The 16,701-nt window shown below is 56.6% G+C and overlaps 2 protein-coding genes across 3 annotated transcripts; one reads left to right on the forward strand and one right to left on the reverse strand.

Moving 5' to 3' along the window:
• Positions 1 to 497: 497 nt before the first annotated feature.
• On the reverse strand, positions 498 to 9,708 carry FRS3 (fibroblast growth factor receptor substrate 3). 2 transcript variants are annotated; one of them, XM_069488033.1, is made up of 7 exons: positions 9,624 to 9,708; positions 7,863 to 8,006; positions 6,734 to 6,822; positions 5,624 to 5,810; positions 3,164 to 3,325; positions 2,122 to 2,270; positions 498 to 1,843 (listed from the first exon to the last, which is right to left on the reverse strand). In XM_069488033.1, the coding sequence occupies exons 3-7, from the start codon at positions 6,797 to 6,799 to the stop codon at positions 929 to 931; spliced, it is 1,479 nt and encodes a 492-aa protein (XP_069344134.1). In that variant the 5' UTR covers positions 6,800 to 6,822; positions 7,863 to 8,006; positions 9,624 to 9,708; the 3' UTR covers positions 498 to 928. The 2 variants fall into 2 exon arrangements, with proteins under 2 accessions (XP_069344134.1, XP_069344135.1); XM_069488034.1 differs by lacking the exons at positions 5,624 to 5,810; positions 6,734 to 6,822; positions 7,863 to 8,006; positions 9,624 to 9,708 and adding an exon at positions 4,754 to 5,060 and having other exon boundaries at positions 785 to 1,843.
• Positions 9,709 to 12,730: 3,022 nt separating this feature from the next.
• PRICKLE4 (prickle planar cell polarity protein 4) lies at positions 12,731 to 16,383 on the forward strand. The gene is given in 7 exon segments (XM_069487854.1): positions 12,731 to 12,862; positions 13,378 to 13,485; positions 14,157 to 14,294; positions 14,578 to 14,781; positions 15,272 to 15,430; positions 15,433 to 15,478; positions 15,951 to 16,383. Coding segments are annotated over 7 exon segments (1,161 nt in total). The 3' UTR covers positions 16,325 to 16,383.
• Positions 16,384 to 16,701: the final 318 nt, after the last annotated feature.

The following is a 16,701-nucleotide window of genomic DNA, read 5'->3' on the forward strand; positions in this document are numbered from 1 at the left end:
GCTTTTAGTAAAGTCCTGTTTAAAGGTCTGGACTTGACTCAGCGGTGCTGGGGGCAGCTAAGGAGGACCCAGGGTGTGCCTGTGGGCCAAGGTGTTAAAGGAGAGCAGTGGCCCCTGGGGCCTGCCCAGGGGGTGGGGAATCAGAGGAGGAGAAGGTGACTATTGCGTGGCGGCCCCGATGCCGTATCCCCCCGCCTGCTGCCAGCCCCAGAGGGTCAAGGTTCTATCCCATTAGGGCAGTGTTCCTCCCAGGTCCTCTCTCTGCATCTAGGACTCCAGCCATCCCGGCGCTTCACTTCCACAGAGATCCCTCCTGGCAACTTTAAGTTCTGGGCAAGACTTCTTGGAGGAGATAAAGAAATAATCATAGATTTGTTTAAAAAACCACAACCGCCCCAGATTTCCCGGAACGAAGCCCCTGCCTCTGCTAGGCCTGCTTTACGCCCACCCTCGACCACGCCACAAAAGATTCCATAAGATGAGATCATCCACTGAGACAGAATTTAAAAATAATTATATTAATAATAAATATGTTAAATTACATTTAAAACAATAAATAGAAAAATAAACTGATAAATAAAATCAACAGGTACAAAATGTTTCAAAATTCCAACCAAAAAAAACACACACAGCCGACAGACGAGACAAAGGACAGGATGGAGGGTGCTAAATGCAACCACGGGAACCCTTCACAGTTACGTCCCGGCTCCCGCCTCGCCTGGTCACCCTCTTCTCTCCTCAGCTTGGAGACCAGGACACTCAGTGGCTGATATCTTTGGGGACTCCAGCCAGCGTAGGAAGCATCTGGTCCCACCTCAATGCCTTCTGCAAAGCAACCCTGAACCCTGGGGAGGGGGTTCAGAGGACAGGAGTGTGAGGCGGAGGCTGGATCACGGTGGGGCAGAGGGTGGCGAGGACCAGGACGTCCCTACAGAGGCAGGTCAGTGCTGTTGTGCCGGGTTTTCCTGGCAGTGCCATCGTCTCGGGGCAGAGCCCTCTGCAGGTTAGACATGGCCACGGTCTTTTTGAGGTCAATCACGGCATAGGAGTCTGAGCTGCGGGCAGGGTGGGTGGTGGGCACAGGGGCTCGGGGGCCCGAGGGGTTCTGGGGCCCCTTGGGTCGGTCTCCACCCCAGCCCTTTAGCTCCACCTGGATGTAGTTGAGCTGCCTCGGGGGCTCGGGGCCCGGCCGGCGGAAATCAAAGTTGAAGACCCTAGGGGAGCCGCGGCGGCGGGTCAGTGGCACAGGGAAGCTGCCGTGGCTGCGGATGGAGGCCCGGGTGCTGGTGGGCTTCTGCAGCGGGGTCTCGTCCTCCTCACCATCGGGGAAGCCATTGGAGGAGGGTGTGAGCCCATCCCTCGAGTCCCCGTCATCCCCGGCCTCCCCACCCGGCTGCTGGGCGTTGCTCTCCCACACAGGGGGCAGCGGGGGCAGGTTCTCATAGTGCAGCAGGGCAGCCCGGCGCTGGGCGAGGCCATTCCAGCCCGGCTCCTCCGGGCTCAGTCTCCAGCCGGCCCCTCGCCGCGGCCCCCCGCTGACGTTCTCGTAGGTGCACTTGGGCTGGGCTGGGCACTCGGAAGGGCCCTCGTTGTTGTTGTTGTGGTGGGGGGCGTCATGCAGGCTGGGACAGAGGCCCTGGCACTTCATCATGTGCCGCCGAGCAGGGGTCGGGCCCAACACGAACTTCACCTGGCCCGGCTGCAAGAACACCTGTGGGTCCCGTTGGTCGGGGCCCCGGGCCTGCGGGGGGAAGGGTGCCTGACCCTCAGGCAGCGGCTGCAGGCAGTGCCGGCTCCTGCGGTGGTCATCCTCGCTGGCCGGCGTGTTGACATAGGTGTGGGACTGCGGGGAGAGAGTCCAAGTGAAGCAGGAGGGGCCCGGGCAGGGAGGAGGGAGAGAGCAGAAGGCACAGGATGAGAGGAGAGCAGCACACGGGAAAAGGGCTGGAGTCTCTTCTCCCCTGTCCCCCAAACCTTCCAGGGAAGCTGCCTCCCTTTCTAGGGACAGCTATCAATTTACTTCCCCTTCCTGTGATCCTTACTGGGAGGCAGCGGCCATATCTCCTATCCCCCATCCCCGCCCAGACAAAGCGGGCAGGGGCTGGCCAGCTGCGTGCTCACCTGCTCGTCGGGGGCAATGAGGGCGTGGGTGGACTCTTCCCCAAGCGAGGGGTGTCGCAGGCTGCTTGTGGAGAGCCGGCGGGGAGCTGAGAATCGTGGGCCCTCTCCAGGGCAGCCATTGGAGAAGCTGGAGACAGTGTAGCCTAGAGCTGGGCACAGGGGAGACAAGGCCAGGTGAGGGTACATGAGCCACCTGACAAGCACTGGCAGCTGCGTGTGATGTCCCAGGACTGTCCAAGGGAGGGGAGACACCGTCAGGGCCCCCACGGGGGCAGCACCACTGAGCTGGCAGCACCCACTACCCTTTCCCTTTCTCTCTGCTTTTCAATCCCTGCCCTTTCCCTCAAGGCTCAGCTTGAAGCCCCCTCCCCACTTTCTCCACTGCAGCCTTACCTGCGACACCTAACACACCTTGTCATCCCCAGACCATCCCTTGGCCTCATTCCAGCTCAGCCAGGGAGCGCCGGGGAAGCTCCTCAGACAGGGACTGGGTTTCTATTTCTCCTGCCCCCCACAGGCCAACCCAGGGAGTGCAGAGCACCGAGCGGGTGCTCGGGCTGGACTGCGCGCCTGCTCAGGCAGAAGCTGCAGGAACCTCTGCAGAACGTGGCCGTGGCCAGGGACGCCTGCACCAGCAGCCGGGAAAGGTGTCCAGACATGACCCAGTAGACACAGGAAGGAAGCAAAAGAGCTCTAGAGTGCCGTTTCTATGGAAACCCTACGTATTCCTGTCTGCTTCCCGACCATCAGTGGATACAAGGCCCAGGACTCAACCCCCTCAGCTTGAGTCACCTGACTGGCCGTGCCAAGGACGGACGCATCCTCGAGAACAGTTCTGACCATGAACGACTGTCCTGGAAGGCTGGGTGAGCCAGCGCCCCACCTGCTTGCTTGACTCGCCCTCCACGACTCGTGCTTCCCGGGGCCTGTGTGTGCGCGCGCGCGCGCGCGCGCGCGCGCGCGCGTGTGTGTGTGTGTGTGTGTGTGTGTGTGTGTGCATGCGCATGCGCACACTGGGATACCGAAGAGGGGGTCTCCTCACCGTTGGGTGGCTGGGGGGCCCGAGGGAGGTCGAGCTCAGCAGGGTGGCTATTGCGGGTGACGATGACTGGCTCCTCCATCACATTGATGCTGTTGCACTGCATCAGGTCCTGAAGGAGGTTGAAGATTTCCTCAGCCCGGGAGCACTTGAATGCAAATATTCCTGGAGGAGAGGAAGCAATGAGGCTCCTCTGACCCTGGGCTCCATAGGGAAGGACCAGAGGAGTTCAACAGGTACACAGAGTGCAGGAAATGTCCCTGAACTCTAGTCCCAGGCCTGCAGAGGGTAGGAGAGCCGCTCCTCATCCTGACCATTCTTTCCAGAATCATTTCTCTAGAATCCAAGAGCTGGAAGTGCTGGGCCCAAGGTACCCTCCTGCCTCCACACCCACACAATCCATCACCATGGTGTTTTGTTTTGTTTTTTTAAGAAATGGAGTCTTGCTCCATCACCCAGGCTGAAGTGCAGTGGTACAATCAACTCACTGCATCCTTGAACTCCTGGGCTCAAGCAGTCCTCCCACCTCAGCCTCCCAAGTAGCTGGGACTACAGGTACACGCCACCACACCTGGCTAATTTTTTTCCTGTTTTCCGAGACAAGGTCTCACTATGTTGCCCAGGCTGGTCTCAAATTTCTGACCTCAAGCAATCCTCCTGTCTCAGTTTCCCAAGTTGCTGGGATTACAAGCGTGAGCCACCATGCCCTGCGCCATCACCTTAAGGGTGAATACTTCAGCCATATTCCTCTGAGGTGCAATCATTTTGTGTGTGTGTTCAAGGGTAAGGGGAAGAGACTAAAAACCGAAGTAGAAAAGGATAGTGTCAGATGAGTGAACGTTCCACCTCATGTGTTGCCTCCATCTTCCTCCACCTACCACCCCTGCTCCCCAGGAAAATAAGCTCTTCCAGGGCACCAGCCCTCAGCTGTCTGCCCACTAGCCACTAAGCTCTCTGAGGGAAGAGGGTCTGCCCTGTTCCCCGCTGGATCACTGGAGACTTAGCCCAGTGCCCGGCCAGAGAGTGAATGCCTACTGTGTGTTGGTCCCTGACCTCACAGACCTTACATTCTGGTGCACAAGGGAAGAAAAGATAGCAGACTAGCTAAAGACAAATATGGCAAGACAATTGAGGGGCTCCTCAATGCAGCCAGCCTGACAGCCCTTCAAACTCCAGCTGTAAGTCAAGGTCCTGGGCACAGCAGGACTGGGCTCAGCACCTGTGATTCGGGAGATCCAGAGATGCCCTCAGGTACTGGGCCTGCCTGGGATTCTGCACTGTCCTCTGTACCAGTGGGACCTGGGACTTGGGGGGATCTACCTGGGGTGTGCGTGTGCATACATCCACAACCAAGATAACTACAATTAGGCTGGGGAATGGGACAACTGTGGATTGCAGGAATGGGATGGGAAGGATACAGGGAAGAAAAAGATCTATTCTGGCAAGATATGTCAAGGGCTAGAAAAGACCAGGAAAGCCTGGAGTTTTAAGAGAACCCTGTGTTGGGGCCTAGGGCAGCCCCTTCGAGATCACAAGTATAGATCAAACATCCCCAGGAGGAAGGAAGCCTCTTCCTCCCCTCTCTCTACTCACCCTTACGAGCTCCAAGGATAAGACACATGGAGGGGAAGGCTCCTCCAGCAAACACAACCTCAGAGACTCATTGTTCTGCTGGCAGCCTCGTCAGACAAGCTCGTTCATTCCACCTCTGCACAGTCACAATCCCAAACTGCATTTAACATAATCCCATGCAGGATTCCTTTTGCAGAGCTTATGTCTGGATCCTAAAAGATAAACCCAGACCACGCCGCTCCTTCAAAGAGCCATGGCTGGCTCTAGCCTCGACCTCATGGAATAACCCACCACCTGCCCTGACCTCTGGCTTCAGGGGGTGAGGGGAGGGAAAATACATCACACCCCACTGCCCATAGGTGATGGGGGACAATGATTAACCTCTCGAGGGTTAAAATGTACTTTAGGGCCCCAAGAGGGCTGCCTCTCTAAATCTCTCACTCCCAAGCCACTCGGCCCCACGGTAGCCAGAGTTTCCTGCCTGACCTTTCTTTTCATTACTCCAAGGTATATAATCTGGAGCTCAGAGAAAAGTGCCTTCCTACTTAGGGGGCAAAGGGATCCTTGAAACTGGAGTAACAGAGGGAGGAGGAGCACCATGGGCCGAGCAACCAATGTTCCCACAAAGGGACTGGACCGGAGCTGCAGTGACTGAAGAGGAAGAATACTGGCCTGGGAGTCCACCTGGTTCTGCGATAACATGCTATGTGCCCTTGGCCAAGACCCTTCCCCTCTCTGGGAAGCACCTGCCCAATCTGAGGGCCGGGTTGCATGTGGAGGCCCATTCTTGAATTCCACAACTTCCCCACAGTCCCCTGAAGCGAACCTTCCACAGTGCTGCCCCAGGTGCATAAGCCCCTATCCCAGGGTAGGGCAGGGCCTGGGACTCACCCTGGCCTGTCTGACATCGGCGGCCACTCTCAAAGGAGAAGAGGTTGGAGTCGTAGCCATAGCGCCGCAGGCAGAGGTAGGGCCAGCGGACAGCCTCACGCCGATGCAGGTGCAGCACCAGCTCATTCTGCGTCAGCTCCATCACCCCGGAGCCCAGCTCCACCCCCTCATCGTCCACATTTGTCACCTGCAGGGGACAGCAGACAAGGGTCAATGAGTAAGTCCAACAAATGTTCGCATGGGTCCCTGAGCCACTGGGAGGTGGTCCGCTGTAGGGCTAGAGCTGGGGTACCAAGGGTCTCGCCTGATGCTACCAGACCCTCCTGAGTGCCACAGGATTACTGGGGAAAGCAGGGAGCAGTCCTCTGGGCAAACCCTCCTCTCTGGGCCTCGGTTTTGGCATTTGGACAGCGAGAGAAGAGGTAGTTGACCTCCAAGGTCAGATGTTCAGATGACCTCAGACTGCGTGTGGCTTAGTATCCAAGGCCCAGATATTAATGAGGAAGGGGTTCAATTGTAAACTCAAAATCTTAAGACCCTGGGGAGTCAAGCCCAAGGCAGAACCCATGCATACTGCCTCTCCCACCTCCCCAACTGCATGACCTTGCTGAGGGCCCCCTCTTTTGGTGGGCGGGAGAAGCATGCGCCTCCACACGGCCAGTGTGAGCACGGAGGAGGTGGCTCCCCCTACAGGCAGGTGTTGAGGGGCGCAGGCAGGTCCACTGGGCCTGCCCTTGGTTTCCCAAAGCAAACAGCAGACACGGGAGGAGTGCCGACCATGTGCTAAGCATTTAAAATATGTTAACTCACAAATACAGACTTCTTGTTTTCTCCAAAAAAAGGTATATACACAGTTACTAAAATACAGTGACAGGAGTAAATGCTCTAAAAGCACCACTACGGCATTTCTTCATTTTTGTTAGTATTAAAAGCTGCAAAAATGGCAGTGGCCTGGGCCTCTTTTCCTCAGGCCAGCTCAGTGGACTTGAGCTAGAGAAGTCTTAAATCAGCCCACAACTTCCTATAGAGAGGGTGGGGCAACTCCACTACATGGGGCCCGGGCCCAAGAGGCCATGTTGGGAATGCGGGAGAGAAGGGGGCTCTGGGTACCTTGAACTTGGTGGGGTGGTTGTCTGGGACACTGTCTCTGTTCAGGCAGCTGCAGCAGCTCCCCATGGTGTCAGAGCAGCCAGCTCACCCTAGGGAAAAACATAAGGGATAAGCAGGTCACCATGTCAGTTCCAAAAAGCCCTTCTCTGGGGAACTTGGACGAAAGCACCTCATTGTGATCACCTACTCCGTCCAAGAGACTGAATGACACAGACCCTCCCTCAAGGAACTCACACTCTCAATCCAGGGCCAGACACACCTTGGATAAACATTAATTCAAATTACAACGTGTTAAGGATTAATGCTGATGGGGGGAGGGGGGAGAGAGCTTCTCGGAGGTAACGTGTGATGTGGACCTTAAGAAGTATCTAGGGTTCTGACCCATGTCATCACAGAGAAGGGGGACCTAGGCAGGAAGAACAGCACGAATATAAACAGAGGCACAGAAGTGATCTACAGCAGATGGAGTCGGGTGCCAGCCCAAGGCCTTCATTTGGATTCGGCAAAGAAATGGTCACTTGGGAGTTCCAGACACTTTGCTGTACCTTTCTCTTTTCTCCCCCACCCATTCCACTTCATGCAATCCTCTCTTCTCCGCCCTCACCACCATCCCAATGTCTACTTCAAAGTTCTCTCTCTGATGTTCTCTTCAAATGAGTTGTTACATTATAATCATAAAGATACACTCAGAAGATTGAACATTTGAAATAGAGCACAAGTTTTAGAACCTCAATTGGGTATTTCTTCATTAAAAACAAAAGTGCTGGGTTTGCTCCCCTTTATCTGAAGGAGAGACCAGAGGCCTTACTATCTGGCTTTTTCTTCCAGGATTCTGGTACTTGAATTATATGTTACAATAGTCAGGCCCGTGCTTAGGATGAAGGTGACACCACCTAGGCTTCAATAACCTAAGGGAACAAGAAACACATGGACCAATCCCATGTGTGGATTTTAAAACTGTGAGTTTTAAGGGTTTGCAACTTACTGCAAGAAATGAGTCTGCAGGGACTAGCTATCCTTCTATGACTCCTGCTGAATGCATAAAGCCTTGACAATTCAGTGAGCTGCACCCTCTGTTCCCCCCAACTTGGGAAACTCCAGAAAACGGACTCCTATACACAGCTCTTACCTCACCCAGGCCATCGGGGAGCTGACCATGGGAGGGGCATGAGGAAGGATTCCCACTTTATTCCCCCTGTCCTTGGTGGGGTGTCATGGCAAACAGTCTGCAGAGAAGTCACCTGGATCCCTCTGGGACACACCCGGGGCTCACCTAGCATAGGAGACAGAGACCACTGATTAATGGAAACCTATTCTCACCCCCAGCTGTTAATGAAACTGACCTGCTGTCAGTCCATCCTACCTGGATATCTGTTCCAGGACCTAAAGGGACAAAAACACCAATGAAGAAAGCGAGATCAAGAGCAAAAGGACCACAAATCCCCATAGGCCCTGAGAGGGACAGACTCCCCTAGTGCCAATGAGTTTGAAGTCTAAGAGTAACCCAAGACCTTTTCTGTCACCTTTCGATCCCCTTCTGAGTCCTATTATAACCAAAACCAAAAATACCACCTTACTTTTGCAGAGAACTTTAACTCTACAAAGAGCTTTCTCAAAAGGAGACTATGATATAATGGAAAGAGCACTGGCTGAAGATTCAGGAAACCAATATTCTAGTCAGTTTTGTTTCTATTAAGCATCTGGGAGACTGTCAAGTCAATCCCCTACCATTCCTTCCAACTTCCACCCCAAGGCCTTAGTTTTTAGGGGAACCATCTGTAAACTGTGGAGTTTCCAGATTAAGTAAATTCTAGAGGTAAGTAAGTAAAACAAACATCACGAAAATGGACATACTCTTCTTCCGAGACAGCCTCCTTTAATTTCACATTTGGAACCTTGATAGGTTTTCTGTTCCCCAAGCTCTTAAAGGCCTAATTTTAAACATAAATGTTAACAATATGCCAAAATTTCTGGGCATCTGAGTCCAAGGCAGACAAGTTGACAAGCCAGGACTCCGGAGATTCTTGAAAGCCCACTAATACTTCCCAGGGTCCCCTGTACCCTGCATCCTTGGAAAACTTTCAGGTAAAAGAACCCCGTATCCCCTTCCTCTGGCTTACTCTGCAAGGTGGAAGCAGGCTGGAGGAGGTGTGCACAGACTAAAGACAGGTCTCAAAAATACTGGGGCTTGAGCCAGCAATGGGGGTCAGGGAAGTAGGGGGAATGTGAAACCAAGAACGATGGGGTGCAAGATGGGGGAGGGGTTGCACTTTTCCTATCGCCATCTCTTCAACATATCAGGACATAACAGACAGCCCATTGATGGGGATTACATCAGGCAGGCTAGGGGAAGGGGCTCTGGTCTAGGATAGGTGTGGACTGGGGGCAGGAGTTAGAAGGGGTTATGGAGACTGAAAATGTATGGGAAGGCTTTTGGATCGACAAGAATTTTGGATTTAGGCATTTTGGTTAGTGCAAGGAGACACTCGGGAATATGAAGGAGTGGAGGAATTCCAGGGCAATAGAAGCATTTGGGGGTGTCCAGGAGAGAATGGTGGGTCTGTGGGCGAATCAGGGGATTTGCAGAATGAGTGAGGGGGTTCTGAGGGCTCCAAGAGATGCGAAGGTGTGCCCAGGGTGGAGGTGGGAGAGGGTGGGGTTTGGGAGCGAGAGGTAGATTTAGACTGCAGGACTGTCAAGGGGAATTTCTAGACACCCGTAAGCAATCAGGAGGTCGGGGTGCGCGTCGTCCCTGGATTCCCGCCCCCAGCCCCGGGGCTCCACCGCCCGCCCGCCCGGGGCTTCCTAGGGAGGGAGCGGAGATTGCGGCGCGGCGCCACGCGACGCGGCCTCGGTGGAGCCGCATCGTCCCCGCCCCGCCCCGACTCACATCGCCCCGCGGCCCGGGCGGCGCCGGGCCCCGCTCCCGGGTCCCGCTGCAGCAGCCGCCGCCCGCCCGGAGCTAAGGCCTCCCCGCCCCGCCCCACGGCTGCGGGGTCGGAGGTCACCGGCAACACCAACGAGACGCTGCGGGCGGGCGGACCCGAGCGGGGCGACCGGCGCGCAAGCCTAGAAGGTCCCTTTGGAGGACTTTGCAGTCGGGAGCAGGGAGCATGCGCAGACGCCAGAGGGCGCTCCCGGCCAGCGGCTGAGCGAGCCTGGTGGGAACGGGGCGGAGCCTGGGGCGGGGCCTGGGCCGGGGGCGGGCCGCAGAGGCGGGGCTGAGGAGACCGGCGGTGGAGGGTACTCCGGGGAGCGGAAAGGGGACGGAGGGTCGGGGGAGAAGCACGAATGATAGGGGAGGGGGCCTGAAGGGACAGAAGGGAGAAGGGCAAGACAAGGGACCCCGGAAAAGGGCTGAGGCGAGGGGAAGAGGCGGGGGCCCACTAGGGACAAGGGGGAGGGACTCGGGGGAAACATAGGGAGAGGGGCGGGGCCAGGAGACCAGAGGGCGGTTCTAGGGGTCCCGGGAACGCAGAGGGAAGGGTCTGGGGGGCGCGGCAGTGAGTTTGCGTTCTGCCAGTGGTTAAGAGCCCGGCGTAAACGCGGCTCCACGTGTGTGAAGGATGCCTGCGCGGACGCAGACACTTTCCACCCTGAGATCCCTTAAATGCTTTCCTTCGGCCAGGAGGGCGGGCGGGGCTGCTGGGGGCGTGGGAGAGGAAGGGCCGCCCTATCGGGGCGGGTAGAGGCTGGCGCTGAGGCCTCGGGTGGGGACTGAGTGAGGGGCCCGACGGCGGGGTGGGTCCAGAACAGCCCGGACTCCGGCGCGCAGCGAGGGTGAGACCCCAGAGGACTCCCCCCACTTCCCTTAAACTCCCAGAAGCCAGACAGGGAGCTCCGGCGGAGTCGGGAACCACACCACGTCCCTGCCCCGGAGGTGGGCCCCGCCGAATCCTTGAAAAACGTGGGGGATCTGTCCAGAGGGCACTTGGTAGGACCGGGCACTCCCTTTGCTTCTCCCTCCTACTGTCCCGGGAAAACTTCCCATTCCTCCACCTCTCTAGGTCCTAGGGCCTCTCGGGCTCTTCTCTTCAGGGCAGAGGTGGGTTGGGGAGGTTGAGCTCCTGAGCCCGGTTGCACCTGTGTGGAGGCGGGAGCGGGTAGGGGTGAGGGTGAGGGTGGCTCAGCCCTGTCCCTTATCTAATGAGGGAAGGAGAGGGGAATTATGGAAGGAATCTGGCATGTTATAAGGTGGGTTTCAGTGCTAGGTGGAGATGGAGTTTGGCCACCCTGCGTGGGGTGATAGAAGGGTGGCGGGAAGGGGCCTGGTTGCTGAGCATTGTTTCTGTGTTCGTGCAAACTAAAGCTAACCTGGAAGGGGGTGCAAGTCCCCTTCTGGGCCCCAGATGCCCCCTCCTTCCTTGCGGCCTCGAGCAGGGGCAGTGCTGTTAGGGAAATGGCTACTCCTGGCCCTGAGTGTGAACAGCCCATCCTGGCCACCTTCCACAGGAAACCTGACCTGAGAGACAGAAGAGGAAGGAAGTAGGTGGGTGTGGAGCCAGGAAGGAGGAAAGGGTGGCACAGGACATTTGAAGGGGGGGGGGTTGAGGAGGGGTTTAGGGCTGGGAAGCAGTATAACTGTTATGGTCCAAACCCTGGCCCAGACCCCAAAGCTGGGTCTTAGAAGAAGCCAGGGATTTGATGATGGCCCTCCTGTGCCCAGCTGCAGTCAAAATCCGTCCCTGGCCAGGTGTGGTGGTGGCTCACATCTGTAATCCCACCACTTTGGGGGCTGAGGCAGGAGGATTTCTTGAATCTAGGAATTTGAGACCAGCCTGGGCAATATAGCAAGACCCCAAATTTACCAAAAAGCAAAACAAAACAAAAAAGAATCTATCCCAGCTCTCAGAGGCTACCCCCTCCTAAGCTTCCCTTGGCCTTCTAATGTGATCTTGGGTAAGTTAATTAACCTCAGTTTGTTTCAACTGTCAAGTAGGATAATAGAAACTACCTCATAGGATTATTGTGAGAATGCACTATATTATTAAAAAAATCTAAAATAGTCCCTGGTACAGAATGAATATTATGGAAAAGTTTGTGCTGGTTATCTGCCCCCCCCCCCCCCCCCCCCGGTGTATATATATCTGCCCATAGCTCTGGTCCCACTCTACTTGGTTTCATCTCTGTCTTTCCCACTAGACTAAGAGCTCCTTGAGGGCAGGGCCCATCTCTTCTCTACATTAAGAGTCACTCCTTGCCCCCCAAATACTGTGGTCATATCAGGACTTGCCGAGAGGAAGGCTGAAGAGATGCACTTAGATTATCCAGTGAAATTGCTGCTATAGATAGAAGATAGAAGCACAAGATTTTCTTCTGTCCTTGAGGAACTTACAGACCAGATGAGGAGCTGAGAGAGACGCAGGGCGCAGAGAGAGAAATGTTAGGTGCTAAATCTTGGAGCATCAACTGTATTTACTTCTGGAGCTCATAGAAAGGGGAGCTGGTAAGGGCCAAAGATGCTGAGAAGGGCTTCCTGGCGAGGGGGTCCTTTAGCCAGGCCTAAGCCTACAGAGCAGGAAAACCCGGGTCTGTGCAGGGAGTTGCGAGGAAGCGGCTCACTGGGACAGTGAGTGCACAATGAGGCCGGGGGCTGGGGGTACGGGCAGTTAAGGCTGGTGAGGTGAGGAGGGAAGGGCTAGCTTGCCCAAAGGGTCACTAGAAAGGCAAGGCGCCTTCTCCTTCCACTGTGGGCCACCTTTACCTCCAGCCCAATCTTGGGAGACCCCAGAATTTGAACTTCAGAAACTCTGGAGTCGGAAGGCCTGGCCTCAAGTCCTGGCTCTGCCACTTACTAGCTGTTTGACCTTGGGCATACCATTCATGCTCACTGATCCTCAGTTTGGCCATCTGTAACATGGGGACAATACCACCTAAGTCACCTGGGTGTCGGGGGGATTGAGATGATGACTGTAAAGCACTTAGCACTGCCTAGCACATTGTAAGGGCCCAATAAATGGAGATGTTTTTATTGTTTTAGGGTAGACTTTGCCACCAATGTCAGTGCTGAACTCTGGCTGGCCCCACCCAGAGGACAGCCCCACCCCTGGGGAGCCAGGTCCCGCAGCCAACTCAGACAGTGACTCAGGCCGCCTGCCAGGGGAGGACCCTGAGGATACCTCTGCTCAGGTAGTAAGAGTCCTGCCCTTCCTCAGACCAACATGCCCTCTATCCTTCGGACCTCCTCTCTTTTCTGCCAACCAGGAGGCAGTCTGCCTTTGTGCATAACCTCTTGTGGCCCTTTTCTATTTTCAGGAGTTCCTGTCGCTATACCCTCTTAGGACATACGGTTTTGACTTTAAACTCATTCACATGAATACACATTACCTCTCCTAGGTGGTCTGTTTTCAAAGCAGACCTTAGGGGCTTTGGCTCCAAGGAGTGAATGGGGTGTTTTCAAGCATAAGGGAAGCTGTTTTGGGACGTGGGGCCTCCCCAGCCTCCCTCAGGGAAGACCCCAGAGGCAGGAGTGGATCAACTGTCCTTATACTCAGTCAGGATCTGGAAGGAGGACTCTCCAAATGGAGGGGCATGCTCAGAAGTTGCTCTAGATTGGAGGAGAGGTGGCCATGAGCAGGGGGGAAAGAAGGGGAAAGGAAGGAAAAGCCTAGCTCCACTCCTCCTCTTGTACCCTGTCTCCTTAGGGTCCTATGGTTCTGAGCTTGGGTCCCCCTTTCCTGGACACCAACCAAGCCCCCAAGTGGCCTGGACTTCGGACCCTCCTGCAGCAGCTCCCTCCACAGGACAGTGATGTGGGTCTCCCCTCCCCATCTTCCCTTGTGCCTCTTTCTCCCTCTGTTTACTTACTGTGGAAAGAACCTTCGTCCAGAAGTCAGAGGACATGTATTTAAGGCTCAGCTATACCACTGTTGGGGGAAGTCATTCCCCACCAGCCTGAGTTTTCACATCTACATAATGGGTGCAATAGCATCCGCTCTGCTCTGCCCACCACAATGCTAAGCTCAAGAGCAAATGAGAAAATGGACATGAAAGACTTTCGAAACAGAGCATGGAATGTACAAATGTAGAGAGTATGGTTGTTAAGTATTTATTGAAGCCCTACACGTGCCCAGCTTAAAGGCTTACAATTCAATTGGGGAGGCAAGACAGGAGTCTATGAAATAATACTGAGCTCTAGCTCATTGGGGAAAAGGACCTAGATACATGGTGACAGGGCTAAATGTTGTGGGACTGTCAGGACCTGAGTGATGACCATTCCTGGGGGTGGGGTGAGACTGAGGTGGACTTTCTTTTGCTCCTTTCCCCCTCCCTTCTCAATGCCCTCCCATGCTGCAATCTCTGGCTCGCCTTCCTGAGGTTCTGCAACCTTCCTCCGGCCCCGCAGCTAAGCCTTCTTTCTCCAGCAAGCCCCAGTCTTGCCCGCTGGGGCTCTCCCAGTCACAATGGAGGCCTGTTTCTGCAGGAGCGCTACTGCCTGGCCCTTGGGGAGGAGGAGCTGGCTGAGCTGCGGCTCTTCTGTGCCCAGCGGAAGCAGGAGGCCCTGGGACAGGGGGTGGCCCGTCTGGTACTTCCCAAGCTTGAAGGACACACCTGTGAGAAAGTATGTGGTGCTCCCCGGCAAAAATTCCCCTTCCTCCATTCTTTGCCCTCTTCTGCAGAAACGGCTAGCTTCTAGGACTCTGGTTGGGAAACAGGGTTTAGGGATTGGTAATTTGGCAAACGTTAGGAAAAAGAAACCAAATTTGGGGGCTCTTGATGGAGGCTGCAGTGGGTGCGGGCTTGCCAGGGTATGGGGAGAACAGGTTGGCGTTGGGGTGGAAGAGCCGGGAGGGAAGCTAAGAGGGTGGTGCCAGCCTAACCAGCCCAGCGCCCCCGCCCGGCAGTGCAGGGAGCGGCTGAAGCCAGGGGAGTACGGAGTGTTTGCAGCCCGGGCAGGGGAGCAGCGCTGCTGGCACCAGTCTTGCTTTGCCTGCCAGGCCTGTGGCCAGGCCCTGATAAACCTCATATACTTCTACCACGATGGACGTCTCTACTGCGGCCGTCATCACGCCGAGTTGCTGCGGCCGCGCTGCCCCGCCTGTGACCAGGTACAGCTCCGAAGGGAGGGGCACGGGAGGGGGGGATGTCTGCCCGGGGTCCAGAGTGGCAGGATGTAAGGGAACACCCTCCAGAGCCGAAGCATCCTCCAGTATCGCGGAGTTGGGGACCGCAAGCAAAGTCCCTCAAATTTTCTTGGACTCAGAGTATTTCTCTGGAGTAGGGACTCTTGGACAGATGTTCATCTCAGTATGCTAAAGTGCCCAGTGCTGTGCCTGATCATGCTAGAAATTCCCTTAATGTCAGGTAGAGCCCTGGGTTGGGGGTCCAGGCGGCCGGGTCGCACTTTGGGCTATGCCACCTGCTATCTGGGGGATCCTGGCTAAGCCAACCAACCCTCCCCTGCGTCCACAAGTGGCTGAGTAGAACCAATGGGAATGTCTGTGGACGTGCTTTAGCGTTAACTGAATATAAGGCGTGGTTATTGGATGAATGAATGAGTGAATGAATGAATGAACCGTTCCCCTCTCCCTCTCCCAGCTGATCTTCTCTCGGCGCTGCACAGAGGCGGAGGGACGTCGCTGGCATGAGAACCACTTCTGCTGCCAGGACTGCGCCGGGCCCCTGGGCGGGGGACGTTACGCCCTGCCGGGGGGCAGCCCCTGCTGCCCCAGCTGTTTCGAGAGCCGCTACTCGGGTGAGCGGGCTCGAGCCCTGCCGGGGCACTGGAAGGGCGGGCGTCCCTTGGTAAGGGAGAAGGCGCAGATCAAAGCGGAGGGGGCCGGTGGCTTTGGCTGGGCTGAGAAGGGGGTTCTTCCGGGTTGAGACCCTCGCCCCAGTCCCACACCGTCCCGTCCCTCCAGCAGCCCCTGTTCCCCCACCGCACCCCCCAGACCCGAGCCTCGGGGCCCGCAGCTCTCACCGCGCGTCCCTGGCCGGAGCGCTCCAAGGGCCTCCCGAACCCACCCAGCGCCGTGGTCGGGGCTGCAGCTCCGGACTCACTCCCAGGAGGGGGACGCGGCCGCCCTCTGGTGGGCGGAGGCGGGGAGAGGCGGGAGACCCTGGAGAGGACTTGCGGCGGCGGCGGCGGCGCGCACGGCCCGGGGGTGAGGCGGGAGGCTGGGACCAACCCCCGCTACCTTCAGTGGGTCGCCCGCCTGGCTCTGGGAGAGGGAAACTTGGGCTCTGAGATGGGCGTTTCTGACCCGGCCCGGAACAGAAGAGACCGGACCCGACCGAACTGAAGGAAGGGACCGCGCCTCGCTAAACGCCGTGACCATCTCCCGAACAGCCCTTCACGCTGCTGCCGGCGGTCCCCGCCTGGAAACCCAGACGGAGCTGCTTGGATCCAGCCCGGAGCAGGAGGGCCGAGCTGGGGACAAGGCAGCGGCATCCAAAGGGCGGGAGCAATATCGCCTGGAGACGCCCCATGATCCCAGGGAGGACGCCCACTGCCCCACCTGCTCCTCTTCCTCTGACTCGGAACCCGAAGACTTTTTCTTAGGCCAGCGCCTTCCCCGGCTCTGGCAGACCCCCGGAACCCTCCAACCAGGAGACAGCGACACCTCCAAGAAGCACTGCACCATTTGCTAGTGGCGCAGCCCAGAGACGGGGTGTGAGTGGGGAGGAAGGGATCGGTAAAGCAGAACAAGGCTCTCCTAGACTGAACGCGATCAGGGCCACGCCTGGGGGAGGGCCCGAGACGACAGATTTAGAGTGCGCCCCCTTCAGGACAGTGCGATCTATGACTTGATGGAGACTTTTGGGGAACCTCATCCCCAAAACTGCGCGTCCCCTGCTGATCTACGCCTACCCCCACAGGCTGGGACAGCCTCGTCTCCGCCATCCCCCTCCTGAGCCAATTAAGTGTTCACTGAGCACGCGTGACTGGCTGGCCGGAGAGCCTGAGGTGGGACCGGGAACCAGCGACGGTAGAGCGGGGCCGCGCTCCTCCCCTCGTGCAGTTCGCG

Source organism: Eulemur rufifrons, chromosome 15, assembly GCF_041146395.1.
Source record: "Eulemur rufifrons isolate Redbay chromosome 15, OSU_ERuf_1, whole genome shotgun sequence".
NCBI classification, from domain to species: Eukaryota; Metazoa; Chordata; class Mammalia; order Primates; family Lemuridae; genus Eulemur; species Eulemur rufifrons.

Bases quoted from the DNA above. Each gene is read 5' to 3' on its own strand.
- FRS3 (XM_069488033.1), bottom strand. From the start codon at position 6,799: ATGGGGAGCTGCTGCAGCTGCCTGAACAGAGACAGTGTCCCAGACAAC. The intron at 2,271-3,163 runs GTGAGGAGACCC...CCCTGTGCCCAG, and splicing joins GGCCCCCCAGCCACCCAACG to CTCTAGGCTACACTGTCTCC. The intron at 1,844-2,121 runs GTGAGCACGCAG...CTCTCCCCGCAG, and splicing joins TCATTGCCCCCGACGAGCAG to TCCCACACCTATGTCAACAC.